General features: G+C 32.6%; 1 protein-coding gene across 4 annotated transcripts; it reads left to right on the forward strand.

The window, feature by feature from the left end:
* Positions 1–6,395: 6,395 nt before the first annotated feature.
* On the forward strand, positions 6,396–16,776 carry LOC112518038 (peptidyl-prolyl cis-trans isomerase CYP63). 4 transcript variants are annotated; one of them, XM_025125563.1, is made up of 14 exons: positions 6,396–6,510; positions 7,083–7,178; positions 7,787–7,841; positions 7,929–8,017; positions 9,471–9,495; positions 9,600–9,638; positions 9,729–9,846; positions 11,170–11,330; positions 11,427–11,781; positions 11,928–12,043; positions 12,818–13,031; positions 13,796–14,143; positions 14,841–14,921; positions 16,279–16,776. In XM_025125563.1, exons 2-14 carry the CDS (start codon positions 7,101–7,103, stop codon positions 16,574–16,576), a joined length of 1,977 nt encoding a protein of 658 aa, XP_024981331.1. In that variant the 5' UTR covers positions 6,396–6,510; positions 7,083–7,100; the 3' UTR covers positions 16,577–16,776. The 4 variants fall into 4 exon arrangements, with proteins under 4 accessions (XP_024981331.1, XP_024981332.1, XP_024981333.1 ...); XM_025125564.1 differs by having other exon boundaries at positions 13,796–14,131; XM_025125565.1 differs by having other exon boundaries at positions 11,928–12,022.
* Positions 16,777–19,329: the final 2,553 nt, after the last annotated feature.

Below are 19,329 nucleotides of genomic sequence, written 5' to 3' on the forward strand. Positions count from 1 at the left end.
TTTCCATTAAGCACCTAAATCTTTTGCAACCCTTTCTGACGGTTTCTTCACCTGTAAGTCAGTAACCTCGAAATAGAGGGTCTAAAATATACATGAATATCATAAGGGAAGAGAGAATCAACAAAAAAAAAAGGCAAGAGGAATAAGAGAAAGAGAGGGGGTGTGGATCAAAAAGAGTGAGGGACAGATGGTTACACTGGCGGTGCAATGGAGATTCAGTTATAGTTAGAAGAAAGAGATAAGAGAAAGGAAAAGAGGGACGATAAGGGGGGTCATCAGAAGAAACAAGGGTACGGTTGCATTGCCACAATTGCGGTGGAAAGTTGGCTCATCAGAGTTTTTTTTGGGCATGCGTGAAGGTGTAGTGGGTCATGGACAGGGGTTAAGAAACGTTATTATTATTATCTTTTAAATTTTTATGACAAGTTTCACATATATGGTGAATAGATGTATATTATTTTTTCAATAAAGAAAACAAAAAGACCAAAATACCCTTTACTTAACCGACAACAACTTATGACCTAAACATATATGGACTATTTCTACAGATGAAAATGAAACATCGATAATTATATTGGTCATTGGTAAACTCTCATCCATCAAGTATGGTGAGTCAGTCAAACATCATTTTGTTGTAGTCAAACAAAAAGAAGATCTATGAATTACTTTATATAATTAAAAACAAATATATATTAAAAAATAAAAATGGTAATAAAAAATACAAGTTGAAGTGGAGGAGTTGGAGACATGGCATGAGTAATTGATGGGTGTGTGCTTTGTAACCATTGAACAAGTCATGGTCTTACTCCAAAAATGTAGGTTACAACTTTTGATGCTTAAACTACAATTTGTTATATTCTAAGGCTTTATCTTGTCATTTTTTTTTGAAGATACAGTCAATAAAAGGGCAAATTGCATGAAAAAAACAACGTACTTTAATTTGATTTCTATTTTAGGTAACGTGTTTTCAGAACTTCCATTTTGGTACTTAAGATGTAAAGTTTTAAACATTTAAGCGTTTGGGTAACCGGTTGAAACATTAATCGGTTACCATGCTGATGTAGCGAGTGATGTGATATCCAACTTAGTATTATTTGCTGACATGAATATCTTAATATAAAATTAGTTTTTATGTATTGTGGTTTATTAGAAGAAAGAGTTAATGCTTCAACCGGTTATCTGGATACTTAAATGTTTAAAACTTTACGTCTTAGGTACCAAAATGTAAGTTTTGAAAGTACGTTGCCCTCAATAAAAAGAATCATTCTACATTTCTACTAAGAATTTCTGGTCTAATAGTACATGAGTTACTATCAGTAAATAGTGATGTATTCAAGATTTTTTAGATGGAGGTTGGAATTTAAGTATCGTATATAAGAAAACATGCCGTTCAAGTTTAGACCTTGATCATATCGAACACGAGGGAGCTGCTCTCGATCATGTGGTATTCACCAATATCTTGGTATCTATGTCTATCACAGGGGTATCCGTATACTATGACCCTACTTTCGAGTTAGAAGGGATTAGAAATATCGGCTCTCGGTCGTCGAGCCTAATCGACTCGACTCTTTTCTCAGCTAAATCTGCAAAGTTTCCCCTTCATGTATGGTTACCTAGTGCAAGTATTTACTAGGACTGCTACGTGCGGTAAACTAGCGAAGTTCTTTCTTCCACAGTGCCTCGGGATTCAAGTGACGTAATATGAAAACATTTTATAATTAATTTAGGCATCATTACATCAAAATAATTAAACAACTAGAAGAGTATTCGCACAATGCAGCGAGATACATTTTGAATTTTATATTTTCTTTTATTTTTGTCTCGGTTGATTTTATAATACAGTTTTATGTGATTTTAAAAAAACGATAATGTTTTTATTTTTGAATAAAATATAAATACGAAGATATATCATAAAAAATTGAAAAAAAATATTGATATTGGTATCAAAATGACTATATAAAATTTATCCTTTTTTGTGTATTTATTTAATTCATTTTTTTGGTTTAATAATATATTTTTTTTATGAAGATACTAATTAAGTATTTTGTTAGAACTCAATAATTATTCTAATTATATTTTAATTTTTATATATTTAAATGAGATGTTTATCTTAATTTGATTATGTTTATCTGCAGTTAGTTATACGAATTCAAACATGAAGTTTTAATAAATTGTATTTACGTACAATTTACTTGTAATATTGAATTTTGAGTAATATGCATCAATAAACAGTACTTCATGTATAAAAAATGGTTTTTAAGAGTTTTATCAAATGTTTTATTATATAGTATAGATTGGGCATGCATATTCAAACTCTAACAATAATAATTAGACATTAAGAATAGAACACATACTGTTAATAAACAATTAACAAGAATATAACACGTACTGTTAATTAACAATTAACAAAAAAAAAAAGTCGATTTTCAATGAACAAAAATTTACATGGGTCAAAGTACACTAATGGAACAAAATAAAAATAAAAAATTTATGGCAGTTAGCTGTAACCCATCTTTTTTTATCTTATGGGCTGTTTGGTAGTTACTGAATGGTTTGATGTTGAATGATTAAGTGGTCAGAATGATTAAAAGACTCTCATGATATAGTGTAAAGTGAAATATAATTGTTTGGTAATTGTTTGCAATGAAATTAGAGCGCTTAATAGTTAAGGGAGACCCATGATACAAAATAATTTAGAGGGTTTTAAAACCATTAAGAGATAAACAAACAATCCCTTAAGTTTGCCTTGGTCGGTAGAGTTGAGTCTCTTAAAAAGTCAAAAGCTCAACTTACTAGAGGTAGGGAATGTGCATAAGTATTTGACACACACACACACACACACACACACATATATATATATATATATATATATATATATATAAGCAAATGAGAACCACAAATATATTACAAACACGTGAGAACCGATATAAAAAAATTACATGAATTTTTTCATCAAAACCTATGATTTAATATATTGTATCACATATGTTTGTGTTCACGTTATGAAAATATTACATGTGGTAAAAAAATTTGATTCACTTAGTGGAATGAAAAATACGCATAAAAAATATTCACACGGTGAAACAAATACATGTAAAACTATCATATTATGAAAAAAATTAAATGTAAAACAATATCTTAAATCATAGTATTTGATGGGAAAATATCATGTAAATAAATATTTTTTGTATCGGTTCTTACGAGTTTATAATATATTTGTGATTCTCACTAGATTTGACTTTTATATATATATCTATATATATATATATATATATATATGATCACTTAATATGGAAACCCTTGGATTGCCTTTGTACCGAATAAACTTTATGGTTGTGGAGCACTGCAGTCGAGCTGCTTTAAGGGTCAAGCGTTGATTTAGTCTGTATATAGATTTGGTGTTTGTGGGCTTATGCGAGTTTGGACCTCGTCATAATGGTTTAGTTTGTACATATTCGGTGTTTATGGTCTTATGTAAGTTCGAGTTGCGTGATGTCAAAATAATAACAGTAAGGGTCTAAGAGTGTCTGTCAAATATGAACCCCTCCTATTTGTGTATTTAAGTAAGATCTTCCCTACTCGTTTACATGTGTTTATGACCCTCTTATTGTGTTAGAAATACGAAAACGAGAGATGATTTTGTCGAAAAACGTCGGGACAAGTTTAGATGGGAAAAAAACCGTTCATGAAAATATAAATATAAATGAATTCGATTGAACAACTACTCCAATATTACAATGATGATCGTTGTTCATCCATTCATCGATATCAAAGAGGTGTCCCATAAATATCGACAAGATCCATTTTTATTGATAAAATATTTATTATTTTAATTATGTACTTATTTCACATAAACTTTTTATTTAAATATATTAATACAATAATATATCATATATAATTATTCTAAAAAATCCTTGAATTTTATAAAATTGTATAAAAATTGGGTTATAAAAAAATTCATAAAAGTTGTATAAAAGTATGTATAATATTTAAAAAAAATTAAATTATAAAAATTGGGCTTTCCAATAATTCGTAATTTTATTTTGTTAAAACGTATAAATTTTTTATTGATTAAATATATCAAAAAATATATAATTATTTTAATTATGTATTATTTATTAATTATATTAATAACATTAATTAACTATAAATTTTTTATAAGATTCTATAAAATTAAAACTGATTAAATACGAAAAACCTTTGAAAAAATAGGTCGTACAATGATAATCTTTGACTAAAAACCTCAAAGTAAGATTTTTTTTTATTTTTTTTGAAAAACATCCCTAAAACCTATAAAAACACATTGTGGATGTTTACAAGTAGGAGTGCTCAAAAACCCGATCAACCCAACCCAATCCAACCCAACACTAAATAACTCAACACGAAACAACCCGATGTCTAATCAAGTTGTAAAATTTTCAAACCGTAGGTATTAGATTAAAATTGAGTTACTATTATTTGAACTCAACCCGACCCGATGAACCCCATATCCTTTTATTTCTTGGATTTAATATGATTGTGGAATTGCTATTAATATATACACTAGACAATTACACTATCATGTACGCTCTTCATATACACATATTTTCAATCTATTTACATCTCTATATAACTCACTTGTATATATTTTCAGTAATTGTAAACATATATATGTAAATTGAAAAAATTAACTGAATGTGATATACATAAAAAATATAGATAAGTTGTATCAAATGATTGATGATGAAAAAAATTATGAGTAGATAAATAACATATTCAATGTTAGAATAATATTCTAATGTACCAAAGTATCAACCCGACCAATCCGTACGGTTTAGGTTGGGTTGAGTTAAGATTTTTTAAACCATAAGCATTAAGTTGAGTTTTTCAAATATTTTCAACCCGATCAATCTAACCCATAAACACCCGTATTTACAAAGAAACAAACACACATAAGCATGACTAATGCATAATACTCACCATATCAACCCCTAAGATAAGATATATGTTATTGGTTAATTTTATTTTTATTTATATTAAATGTGATCGATTATTTAAAATCATCAATTAAGGTAATTATTTCAAAAAATTCATATTTGGTTACATAAACAAAAACACACACATGTATGTATATGTACATGTATGTATCTATATTAGAAGGGTACTTGTGTAATGCAGCAAGATACATTTCGATTTAATGCTACGTTTTTTTTTGTCTCTATTGACGTTATAATACAATTTTGTCTTATTTTGATTTATTTTTGAATAAAATATAAAATTTGTAAATATCATAAAATTTTGAAAAAAATATATACATCGATTATTAGTATTAAATTAACCATTTAAAAGTTTTTTTTGGTGTAATTTCTTTAATTAAATTTTATTATAATTAAATTTAATTTTAATAGCAAAGTAATTTATTTTTGGTTTAATAATATAATTTTTTATAAAAATAATAGTTAAGTATTATGTTAGATATCATTGTTTATCTTAATTATATTTTAGATTTTTTATATTTAACATTAGATGTTATTATGTATTTAATTATGTTTATCTGCAGTTAGTTACATGAATTCAAACATGAAACTTTAATAAGTTGTACTTACATACAATTATTTTAATCTTGAAATTTAAGTAATATGCATCAATAAATAATATTTCATATATAAAAATGGTTTTAATAGTTTTGATCAAATGTTTTATAATATAGTGTGTGTGTGTATATAGAGATATTTTGCAAAATAAATCATTTTTACAAACTGCAAAAACTGTCGATTTCACTGTTTATTTTAGTGAAGTTCTTTTTTTATGAAATTGTTTCAAATAATTCATTTCAAATAATTATGAACATTATCATCTTCATTCTATTAATTTTAGTAAATAAATTTCATCAAGATGAGAAATACATGAAATAATTTAATTTTTACATAAAAACAAAAATATAAGAAACATTTTCATCATGAAATGAATTATTTAAAACAATTTCATCATATTAAACAATTTCGTGAATTTTTCCACTATAATAAACAATAAAATCGACGGTTTTCACGGTTTGTACAAATAGTTTGGTTTACATTTTATCCCTCTTCTCTGTATATATATATATATATATATGTATTCATATATACATAAATAATAAAATAAAACTTAAAACGTTATCTATTTTAAATAATAAAAATAAAGAGTATGTTGAAACAAAATTTTAGTTTCTCTATTTTAAATATCCTATTAGAAATATTTTTTATTTTATTCTAAAGAATCTATTAAAATCAGAATAATTGTTGTATCAATTTTACATAATTCTAAATAATAAGATCATATTATGGTCACGAAGGTTCAAATGCAGTAACTCATAAAATAGATGATGATATTAAGATTAAAAATAAAATAAAAAAATACGCCATTGCTTTGGTAATGAAACCCATTTTCCAATTTTCTGTTAAAAATACAACCAAGGAGCGAAGCGAAAAAGAAAAAGGAAAACACACACCAAAAAGTCTCTCGTTCGCCACCGCCCTCCGCCATCCGCCGGTGAGTTTTCTCCCTCTCTTGAAATTTTCCGACCTTTTCCCTCTCTTTACACTCATACCCCGACTACTGGTTCAATCACTACACGACGTTGAATCTCAATCGATGCATGCACCATTACGAGTTTCATCTCAAAGTTCTAATTAACCAATTGGATCTTTCGTCTTCTATTTTATACATGTAGTTTGTTTCAGAAAGTTACATCATGATGATGCAAGTTTTAGTACAGGAAATATTTTTGGAGAATGACTAGAGATGGCTTCTTCGTTAATGTATGATACTGCTAGGGTTTAGGGTTTTATCCATTAGTCGAAGCATTTCTGATGGTATGGTGAATTTGGCAATTTTCGAGTGGAAATATATGCATTTCCGTAGCTGTAATCGTTTCTCATGTTTGTTTTATTGATTTATGTCACTACAACTGTGAATTCGAGCATCACTCGATCAATGTTGTATTGTTACCTAATTCTTTTGGTGTAGGTTCGAGGAGAACGACTTCATTGACATATAATAGTTCAGATCTTGTCTTATTTATGTATCTGGAATCATGTGCTGATGGTAATTGTTTGTTCTAGGATCTGCATTGTGAAGAGATGAGTAAGAAGAAAAATCCTTGTGTGTTTTTGGACTTGTCAATGGATGGAAGTCCCACGGAGAGGATCGTCATTGAGGTGAATATGTTGTACCAAGGAACTAGGTTTGGTGACTTTGGTCTACATTTGTTTGTTATTTTCCTTCAGCCACTGTATCATTTGTCGGTTTTCTGGTTATTGTTTGTATGGCAAAATACATCAGAACAGAACGAAGTTTGACTTCGTTCCTATTAGTGTAATGAAGAAAAGTTTCCAAACAATGTAACAAAGTTCCAAAATTTCCTATTATTTTACCCAATTTATCTGGTAACTTACTAATTTTATAACATTTGATGATGTGAATATAAGTTTACAGTCCCCTTCGCCGTTACCCTTTTGTAAAATTTTGTAGAAGGGTATCCACGTCATCAGATGCTACAAGATCATTAGGTTTCGGGTGAAAATTGGAATATCTGAAACTTTGTTACATAGGTTGATAAAAGAAAATGTTACATTAAATAGGAACTAAACCAAACTTTGTTGCATGTTGATGCATTTTGCGCTTGTTTTTATGCATCATGAACATCAATGTGATCGTTGCTTTGGTTCATCTTTCCTTCTTGTTTAAGAAATGTCTTAGCATGTAGCTGTATATGTCTTCATTATGAATGTAAGATGCTAATGGAAAGTAATGACCTTAAATGCAGCTTTTTGCCAATGTTGTCCCCAGAACAGCTGAGAATTTTCGAGCACTTTGCACAGGTACTTGTCATTGGCAGGGCTTAATGCATCCAATATACCGAAAAGACATACATATGCATGTCATTAAATTATTAATTTACTGTGTAGGGGAGAAGGGCATTGGAAGCACTACTGGAAAACCATTGCATTACAAGGGAATTATATTCCATCGAATTATTAAAGGCTTCATGGCTCAAGTAAGTTTATATGGTTATCTCCATTAGTTTTGACTCTATGAGCATACAGTATATATTCACTGATGTAACTAAAGGTTTTCTTTGAATGCACAATCATATCCTAGGACTGCTTTGGCTATGTATAGTGTAACAGTATTTTGTAGATATAGGCAAGCATTTTATAAGAAGTTCAGCCCAAACTGTTCACAAATCATTTTTCAGGAAAATATTTGTGCCTCTCCCTGAACAATCCGCCTCTATTTGGACTTGTGTAATTGCAAGGAGTGGGTGTAATTGGCAGATTATCCTTTCAGTAAACCAGCAACCATTCTTTCACTTTCAGTAAATGACCTCTTAAACATTTGATATCGTTATCATTATTTTTTAGGGGAAAGGAGTGCCATGTTGTAGAAACAAGATGGATAAAAACCAAACAAGCCTAGTGGTCTATTATATCCTACCCGGAGGTGGGATATGGGTAGGGTAAGATGTATGCAGACGTGACCTCAACCTCAGTGTAGAACGGCTGTTTCCATGTAGACCCCTTAAAAGTGTGTGAAAGAGAGAAAAGCAGGTACACTTAAATTTAGAAAGCTGGAAATAAGTTCTCGAAAACAATACAAACAGAGTCAACTGCAGGAACAACGTAAAACCTAAATACCGGCTCACTAACCCTAACCCCTACCCTTTATCTCTCAAGCTCCCTTCCTCCCATCTAGATCTCCATCCCTAGTCTTGCATCTCCATGAACTCTTATCAGAGGTCACATGATTTTTAAATGATACCCATTTTTAGCTGTAGTGGGCACCGAATTAACCTTGGTATGCACTACAATAATTCTTTTCACACTACAAAAAATTGAATACTGATTGAAGAACGTAGGTCCAACCCTGTTTCGCCTTTCTATGTTCTTATATGTTTCATTTGAGTTTTGTTTTATTATCTAGGATATGTTTGTTTTATTGTTTCTTGCTTACCAGAACATACCATCTGTATATTAGCTGTCTTTGATAAGAAAGGCGCACTTCACAACATTCTGTGTGGAGTATGAATTCCATTTAGTCATGCCGGCATCAAAGTTTGGTTTATCAAGTGATGCACATATCGTTGTCTATTTACTAGATATGAATCAAATTTCAAGTGCTACCGTGTTAATAAAAGATCTCATTTCGAGCATATATTAAACTTGTGCCTTTGTTTACTTGTAAGTTGATGGATAGATAGTTCTGTCAAATCATGGATGATTTGCCTTGAGATTGGCATGCATGGATCTTCCATGTGTTTATTACGAAGGAAAGGGAGGAAGGGATTGTAAAACTCAGCAAATAAATAAAGAGGCTCTTTCACTATATTCTTGCTTCTATATTTGCGCAAGTTATTTCTGTCTATATTACTATATATACGAATATTGGTTGTTATCATTCTATACATTTGCATGGTCACCTGTGTATTAACTTTTTTCATTGCTTTGCAGGGAGGCGATTTCTCAAAACAAAATGGTATGCATTTTTTAAAATCTCGTTCTTGACAGAGTGGAGAAGCTCTTTTTAACTTCTATCTGCAGGCCCCGATTTGTAAGGTATGACCTTTTCATGGTTTTCAGGCACTGGTGGGGAAAGCATCTATGGAGGAAAGTTTGCAGGTACAATCTAAAATAAATTTCTTTTTGTTTTCTATTTGCAAGATTTATGAGCATTCTTGTTAATGCTAATACGTTCTGCTCTCCTCGTAGATGAGAACTTCAAGCTGGACCATAGTGGGGCTGGTATGCTCTCTATGGCAAATGGTGGCCCAAATACAAATGGATCTCAGTTCTTTATAATCTTCAAGCGTCAACCCCATCTTGATGGGTAATTGTTAACCTTCTCCTTTTTCTGGATTTTCAGTATCATTTGTCTGTCTGATTAAAATTATGGACATATTATTATAATTAGGGGTGTTCATCTAAACTGCCAAATGCACAAACCGTCCACACCGCACAGCAAAGCACGGTTTAGAACTTCCCTGGTGCGGTTTGTGGCTTGCGTTTTTACCAAATCGCACTATGCGTTGCGGTTTGCGATTGAGTTATCAAACTGCGATTCAAACCGCATCCCGCACATCGGGTGGAGGTTCAAGCAAACACCTCCATTTCAAGAGAATGCGAGAACACCCTTATGACATGTAATAATACACGTGAGGGGACCTGGTGGAGTGTGTACGACCTGTCCTGCGACTTAGGTCGCACCAAAGGTCTTATGCGTCTATGATTTAGTATCATATGTGATGGTCTTGATGGATTATAGTATCACATCAATAGCACCTTTATCACATGTGATAATACATGTGAGGGGGCTTAGTGGTATAAGGGCAACTTGGCCCGCAACCAAGATGGCACCAAAAGTCGTCCGCGTCTCTGATTGTGATGGAATTATAGTATCACATGTGGTTGTCTATAGTAAAAGGGTGTTCGTTCATTCTCGTAAAATGAAGGTGTTCTCGTTTGAACCCTTCCCCCACACATTATACATATATGTACATATTTTTTATTTTATATATATAACATATGTATATATAGAGAGAGAATTATTGCTAAATTTATGTAATATTTTTAATCTATTTTCTCCGTGGTCCATTACTATGTCCAAAGTTTTAGACTTTGATCGATAATATTAAATAAATTAAGTCCAATAATCCATTAGATCCTTTTGGGCTTTAAGAAACTTCCACGACATGATTTCACCAATTTTTTGATTTTGTGTTGATTTGCGGCTTCTACCTTAGTTTACTCTCAAGTCTCAACGATTTAGTTTGAAGTTGATGTTTTTCTTCTTAGACTATTTCTAGTTTGTGTAATATGTATTTGGGAACCAAATGTGTTGAACTTTTTATTTTTTTGGACTACGGTCACATTATCGTTGATTTTATAATGAAGTTTTAATCTTATAATTTTTGGAGTGTATGGGTAAAGTGCGTTAGGTACAAACCGCATAAACCGCACCGCATATTGTGGTGCTGGTTTTTGCGGTTTATGAAAATGCTCAAACCACCTATGCCGTGCGGTTTGCGGTTTTTAACCCAAACCACACCACCAACCCCCCTAATTATAATTAGTCATCTGCTTTGAGGACTTGAGATGAACCAACTTAAACGGATCATTTATACTAACCCTAGTATCAATTATTATATGGCAGGAAACATGTCGTTTTTGGAAAGGTCGTAAAGGGAATGGAAACCATTAAGAAGATTGAGCAGTTGGGAACGTCTGATGGAAAACCTTCTGGTTTGGTAAAAATCACTGACTGTGGTGAGGTTTCCGAAGATAAAAAGAACAATGCGGTGGAGTCTGAGAAAGGTTTTTTCTGATACTTCCTTGAAGCCTTGCTTAACTAATCCAACTGAAGCAGATTAATTTTAAATACGTACTTCCCGATGCTTTCCCCTTTTTTAGGTAAAAGGAAAAAATCCGGGAAGAAAGCTATTTCTTCTGATGACAGTTCTGATGGGCGGGGCATAAAACGCCGTGGTAAAACCATCAGGGATAAAAGGAAGAAACGAAAGAAGTACTCATCATCCGAGTCTTCCAGCTCTGGTTCAGATTCCGAATCTTATTCTTCAGAGAGTGATTCCTACTTGGAGTCAGATTCAGAAGCTGATTCAGATTCTTCAAGTTCGTCTAGTGATGGAAGACGTCGGAAGAAAAAGTCAACGATGAAAGATGGCAAACAGCGTAAGACCAAACGGAGAGAAGCAAGGAAAGAAAAGAGAGGTTTGGCTGGCAAAAGATCAAAGCGGAAGTCCAAATGGTATGATTTGGGGATATATATATATATATATATATATATATATATATATATATATATAACATAATCTCTTTTCATACGGGTTTTCTCATCATTTATCACACAGCATTAGTGTCATCTTTCTAACTTATAGAAGTTGGCTTACTTAGGAGCTCAGAGAGTTCAAGTGAAACAGAAAGCAAGAGTACTAGCAGTAGTGGCTCTGATGATGAAAAAGCAAATCGGCGTGTTGCAAAGACTAAAAGTAGGCCTCCAAGTCGTTCTGGTATCCCAGTCTTTTCCTTTTATCAACGTTGTTACCATGTAGGGTGCGTTTGGTACACTGGACATGACACAACATGGATCATTGTTCCACGTTTGGCAGGACTTTAGAAACAGTGGAACAAAGTGGCACAGGCATGTGCCACTCTCACCCCATGGAACAAGGTGGAACAGACCCATATTTTACCAATATAACCTCAAAATAAAACCTAATTCTCTTCTAAAACATCAAATACGCCCCCTCTTTACATTTTATTCATTATTTAAATTTTATTTATTGTATTTTATGCCCTTTAAACTTTCAATTTACTGTCCTCAAAATATTAATTTTATAGGGTTTCTATATTTTGATTAATTTATGTAATTTATCAAAAATTAATAATAAAAATAATGTAGAATAGGTGTAAAATAAATATTGGAAACTACATATACTTTTTATTTTGGTGTCATTCTAATTGTGATGACGAAAACTTTATAATGATATTTTTAAAAATATTTATTTTATTATAATCTAATAAATTACATAAATTAATCAAAATATATAAACAACTCATTAGGGGAAAATTGGTCATTTTATCTGTTATGTCATGTCCAATCCTGCCATACCAAATGCTTATGAGCTGTCCTGTTTTGTTCTGTTCTGTCTAGATACCAAACGCACTTGTAGTGAACCAACTTCAATCAACTGAATAGTTAAAAGAAGTTGCTTAGAAATCGTTTTTATCAATCTTTCACATTGATAATTCAACGCAGCACTTACTTGGTGTTACATATGTAGACAAGAAAACCCCACCAAATTTTTCACGAAAAGAACCCGACGCAAAACTGCAAGAGGATCATGATTCAAAGAAAACTGTAGTTACCTCATTACATGAAGAACAAGAGCCAATGCTGAAGAATGCCGAGCTTCTGAAAAGTGGCATTGTTAAGGAAACTAAATCCGATAAGCCTTCTAATCAACTTCCGCATTCAGACGACTCAAATAAATCCAGGTTTACTGTAGTTGTGTGATTTATTACCTCTGTTACTCATAGAGATGGCTAAAATGGGCCCCGACGGGACTGGGATCGGCTTTAGGACCAGGACTGGTTACGATTTCTATGAAAATTCAAGGCCTGGCTCAAGACCGTTTACAGGAGCGGGACTGGTTATACATAGGCCCGATCTTTTTATAAAAACACATTTTTATAAATTATATATCAAGTTTTTCATAATTTCTACAAGATTTTCAATTTTTTTACCAAAAACTTCAATTTTTTTACCAAAAACTTCAATTTTTTTTACCAAAAACTTCAATTTAAAAAAAATCATGTTCTTTTTGAAGCTTTTTCAAGTGTTCCAATACTAAATTTCAAAAGTTGTAATTACAGAAACATTTATAACATTATTGTGTGAAAAAGATTTAAAAAAAGATTTTGAGTGCATTTGAATGACCCAATTATAGATTTTTTAAAGTGTATTTCAATAAGATATTATACACAAAAAAATCTTCACACACTATCTTTTATATGTTCACAATTGATTTTTGGGAAAAAGAAGTTGGGACTGGTTCTGGGCCTGGCCCGGGACTGGGCTTTTTACATGGAGAACGGGCCAGGAGTTTTTGGTCGGGACTGGGACCGGGACCGGTTACTGAAAGGAAAAATCCGGCCCGGTCCAGTCCGGCCTAGAATCGGATTTTGGCCGTCTCTAGTTGCTCGCTCACATATGTTGTGTTTTTCTATGCATGATTTTTTCCAATAATTATTTTGATCAGGAGTGACCGAAGTCCTGTAAGGAGTGGTTCTAGGAGAAGTAGAAGCCCGATCTCAAAGAGGGTTACAAGGAGCTCGAGTCTTCTTAATGATGCTAAATCCAGAAAATCTGGTCAAGAAAAGGTGAGAAGTTTTTCAAGGAGTCCTTCACAAAAAGCCTCTCGATCGTCTGTGGCCGAGAAGGATCTGTCGAGGAGCCGATCGCCAAATGGTACTCCAAAACGAATTAGAAAAGGGAGAGGTTTCACTAAGGAGTATTCCTTTGCACGGAGATACCGTACACCAAGCCCTGAGCAGTCTCCTCGCAGGTCTCATCAGTTTGGATATGGTCAAGGAAGGTATCATGATAGGTAACAATATGTTTTACCGTCTGTTCTCTGAAAAATAAATATGCATTTTATCTGGTCAATGGCTATTGACAGGCCAGCCATTTACTTACTGAAAGTGGCTTCCCATAATGGTATGTGCCGTGCTTTAGGACTTAGAGATTGCAAGTTCAATTCCGAAGGGAGAATGTTGAAATGTGTTTATGCCGCTTTTGTAGTATTCCCTTCGTCCCAGAATAAATGTCCACAATGAAAAAGACAATACAGAAAAATGAACTTTTTAATCAACTAAATGACAATTTTATCCTTAATGATGGAGGGAGCAATAAATTTCTCCATCTTGTAATTAAGGGTATAATTGGAAAGAAAACAAGACACTTATTTTGGGACAAAGGGAGCAAGTGACAAACTATTTCTTTTGAACCTGCCTCTTGCGTGTAGCTCAGTTGGCAAAAGGGTGAGCCAAAAAAATCCCCTCTCCCATTGGTATCCTTGGAGGCGGGTTCCATGTGGGGACGGTTGGGGTTGCCGGTTATCAACTATTTTGCCCAAACGAACTATTGTGTATCCAATGTCAAAAGTGGTGGCATGTCATTCGTAAGGGTGACCATGCATTATAGTCCAAATGTAAAACCATGGTGGCTCGTCTTTCTATTCTGCATCTTACATTTAGTTTCTTCTTCTTGCTAATGATAACCGCATAAAACTTGAATTCTACTAGATATCCAAATTATAGACGATATTCCGAGCGCTCCCCACCACGACGACACAGAAGTCCACCAAGAGGCAGGAGCCCCCCCAGGTTCTTACTCCTTTCTCAACTGTTCTAGAATTTCTTGTGATTTCATTATGTTAGTACTTCTGCTGTTGCGTACACCTATCATTGACTTCAAAAGTTATATTTTAACACAAAAGGTACATTTAAAATTTGGATTTTTCATGGATTGATGCTATAATTCGTTCTCTCTCTAGCCTATCCAGCCCACTTTTAGTACACAAATGTAAGATAGCTTAGATTACGAATTTGATAATCACCTGTCGCTATTTTGTTACTGTTCGACTCTGCTATGTTCGTAATCAAAAAACCAAGTGCCCTAATACTTACGACTCCTATGTGCCCAAATCCTAATCAACTACATACATGCTACCTTGTTGTCAGTCAGTGCAAGAGAGAACTTTGTCTCCTTGGAAGAAGAATAGACCGCTCTCTAGCGCGACTGTTGTCATCGTCAACAAGATTGAAACTTCCAGGAGTAATAGCCCTACGTTACCCCCCCCCCCCCCTTTATGCTACTACTACTGTGATGTGAGCGGTTCAAATTGGTTTGATGGAAATACAGGCCATCTGTGTGATGGCTTTGTATATTGTAATTCATCGCCTGTGGTATTTACTTCATTCCCTTTCTTATTGAAATGATGAAATCATCTCGGTGTCGATTATTGAACCACATTTATTGAGTAAATGATAGTGGCAGTCAACTTAATGGTATACGCATCCTTGAGATAGGACCTGGGTGGGACCAAAACAATGCACAGCGAAATAGGTAGAACGAAAGTAATGGAAACGAGACAAGATTGGTAAATTATTGTCAAATCAAAACCCTAAAACCTATAACAATTCTTTCACCTGTCTACCTCACTCCTGCCCGTCTTCTCCCGCCCAATCATGTCCGGTTCTGCCGTTCATATAAAAAGTTATTCTCATTCTCTGAGCATAGAAAAAGATCCCGATAAATGAAATGCATCTCGAGAGTTCACATTGTCTGTACATAGAAAAATATTTTTCGATATGGTGGGAGGGCATTGTAATGGTATGACGTGAATGACGTTCATGACGTTCCTGATAGAATATATGATACTACCTTTGTCTCAAAATATATATCCGCAATGAAGAAGGTACACAATTTTAGAAACATGTAATTATTACACATTTTAATTAACTCAATGACAATTCGACCCTTGATAATAGAGCGAGTAATGAATATCTCCACATCATTATTAAGGGTAGAATTGGAAAGTCCACTTCAAATAGAAATGTGGATACTTATTTTGGGACCGAGGGAGTAATTGCAAAGAGACATGTACATGAAACGGAATAATAAACGGGAAAACAACGGTTTATCGATTATTTCATTTATACCAATTTTGCCCTTTTGTAGATACAGGCGAAGGAGTCGTAGCAGGAGCATTACTCGCAACAGGAATGGGCATAATAGTCAAAGCCCTCGACGCAGCTCTAGTCCAATTGAAAGACGACCAAATTTAAGCGACAAATTGAAATCCCGTCTTGGACCTAGGGTGGCGGTCTCACCCACTAGGTCAGCCTCAAGCTCACCTTCTGGTAAGCATCCTAAGAAAGTGGCATCTATGGCTCCAAGCCGGTCCAGGTCCAGGTCCAGGTCAAGTTCACCAGGCGGTCAAAGGGGTCTAGTTTCGTATGGAGATATTAGTCCCTGAAATGCCCCTATGATCTTAACATCTATCTATCTATCTTTGATTATTGAATCTGTTTATGTTTGTCGATGATTTTGCTGGAATTTGAACCGAAAACTGGCAAATATATTATTTCTGTGTGTGATTTGGTAAACTATAGATGTTTTGCTGAACAACTTCATGCCCAATGTTTTATGAATTATGTGTACTTATGCTTTTGAGATGTATGTGGTGATTATATGAGAGACGGATCTTGATTTTTTTTTAAACGGTGACACCATTTGATCTCGAGAAACGAAGTTATGGATGTTTTTTACAAGATCATTCTCTTTGAAAAGGTGTCCCAGACTATGTCTGGACTAATCTTGACAAATTGTGACTACAAGAAATCAGTGATAACAAACTCAGTGGTTACAATTGTTATGCAAGTCCGGATACGAACCATGGACAGGTGGAATATTCCTCCAAATCCCCTAGAATCTCAACCAATTATGTCATAAACCTTCGTTGTTTTTACATGATCATTATTGGTTTGTTGGTTGGTTTCTTGTTTTTTAATTTTGTATACGAGTGTTATGTGTTTTAGCCTTTTTAAGTAGAGAAACAAACACGCAAACCAACTGTATCAAGAAAGAGTCGTGTTATTATTATAGTTTTAAGAAATATATATATATATATATATATATATATATATATATATATGGTTGTATCTAACAAAATAATATGGTGGCAGTTTTTACGACTCTAAAACCTTTTTATATTTGACGGAGGAATGAGACAGTGGCTTGTGCTTATGTACCTACCATGTCCCTTGGATTACATAAAATGTACACCCAATTGAAGTCGGTATTTTGCTTGATTAGGGATGTATTCACTGAAAGTTGCACATAGGGGTGTTAACGAAACAAGCAGAGTTTAAATGATAAGAGCATCGCCAATAAATTGCAAAATGGAGAAAATTGAAGGTTTAGAGATTATTTTTTTATGTAACAGATTCTTCAAAAACTTTGAAAAACTTCTTCAAAATGTAAAAAGACATAAAAGAGAACGTAAAATTCTCTAAATTTAGAGAACTTCGTAAAACTAATAACCGAGTTTGAGGAGTGGTAGATGATATATTATTATTCCCACCAATAAAAGTCTCTTAAATTAAATGTATAGGTGAGAAATAATATTTTATTAAATATATTAATAATATAATTAATATTGTAATTTACCATTTCATAATTCTTGGAAATTGCATCGTACCAGAAAAGGTATCATTTGGTTTATAAGATTTGATTGAATTGGGAATTGAATTTCATTTTTTTTTTGAAATGGCGAAAATTTAATAAGATATTTTGAAACGGCGAAAATTGAATTTCATTTTAGCTTCATACTTGGTTTGAAGAAATTTCTAGATTAGTGGTCTCGGAATTTCATTGAAATCCTACATATATATGATTTTTTTTAGGATTTGTATGTAATAATATTCTAAAATATGTTACAACATTTGTTGTGTAATAATCAATTGATAAAAAATAATTTAATTATTTTTATAATTGTTTATAATTTGTTTTTATAAATTATTTATAAAAAATATAATTTAATTCCATCCCAATTCTCACAAACCAAAGAAACCAAATATGTTACAAATCAAATCGAAAATCCTCCAATTCCAGACATTTCCACGAAATCCAAATCTCAGAACCATTGCATCAAACCAAATAAGCCCTTAAATGTCACCTAAGGTCTTATTTGGTTTGCAGGATTTAACAGGATTTCGAATTCGATCCGATTCCATTTATCCTGCATCAGGTTTAAAGAAAAGTTTTAAATTGAAATCACACGATAATGAAATTCCATAAAGATGGTTGGTATGTAACGGAATTTCATATGATTTATATGTAACAATGTTTTAAAAAATGTTTATTTTGTAACAATCAACTAATAGAAGATAATTATAATTCGTTTTTTTATAAAAAAAAATTAATCATAAATAATAAAATTCAAATTCCATTCCAAATCTACAAATCAAAGATTCAAAATCCTTTTAACTCCAAATTCTAAGAATCCAACTCAGGGGTTGTTTGCCAATTGTTAAATGGTTTGATGCAGAATAATTAAGTGATCAGAACGATTAAGATGCTCTCATAATATAATTCAAAATAAAATATAATTGTTTGGTAAATTATTTGCAACGTAATTAGGGCATTGAATGGTTCTAAAGGCAGACTTTTTTTTGTCAAACAAGATTTACCTCTTACAAATTCAAAAACTGTCTCTTAACAAAACTATTAAGAGGTAAACAAACAACCCCTCACTCAAAAACCTTCAATTAAACCAAACGATACATTAATAAATATATCGAATCGTAGATCATTCACAATCATTAATTGAAAAGCAGTTGTAACTTGTAATAAAAAAGCCCATATTTGGCCCACATTGAAATCCTTCTCCATGGCTTAACGTTACCCTTATTATATACGTTCATTTATCGTAGATGGGTTTCAAAATCATCTTGACTTTGAATGCATCATCAATTAATGCAATAAATGCTCATAAATATGTTTCATATCATTATAATTCATATATGTATGCGATGCATGTAGTCTTTATGAGAGTTTAAAGCCTAGGACCCGTTGTACAATTTTTACGCTGTGTTCTTGAATTTCGAAAAAAAAAAGGAAAATGGGTTTTTATTTATGTTCTCGAGAGTAAAAGACTGAAAGGATAGTAAAGAAAGAAAATTTGTCATGTTTGTATACATATCTGTAAGTTGTTATATGCCCATAACA

This window comes from Cynara cardunculus (assembly GCF_001531365.2).
Source record: "Cynara cardunculus var. scolymus isolate 2C chromosome LG 9, CcrdV1, whole genome shotgun sequence".
NCBI classification, from domain to species: domain Eukaryota; kingdom Viridiplantae; phylum Streptophyta; class Magnoliopsida; order Asterales; family Asteraceae; genus Cynara; species Cynara cardunculus.

What these genes read in the sequence shown, in the direction of transcription:
- LOC112518038 (XM_025125563.1), top strand. Translation starts at nt 7,101, where the DNA reads ATGAGTAAGAAGAAAAATCCTTGTGTGTTTTTGGACTTGTCAATGGAT. An exon ending in TTAAAGGCTTCATGGCTCAA is followed by an intron (nt 8,018 to 9,470) that starts GTAAGTTTATAT and finishes ATTGCTTTGCAG; the next exon opens with GGAGGCGATTTCTCAAAACA. An exon ending in AGAGGCAGGAGCCCCCCCAG is followed by an intron (nt 14,922 to 16,278) that starts GTTCTTACTCCT and finishes GCCCTTTTGTAG; the next exon opens with ATACAGGCGAAGGAGTCGTA.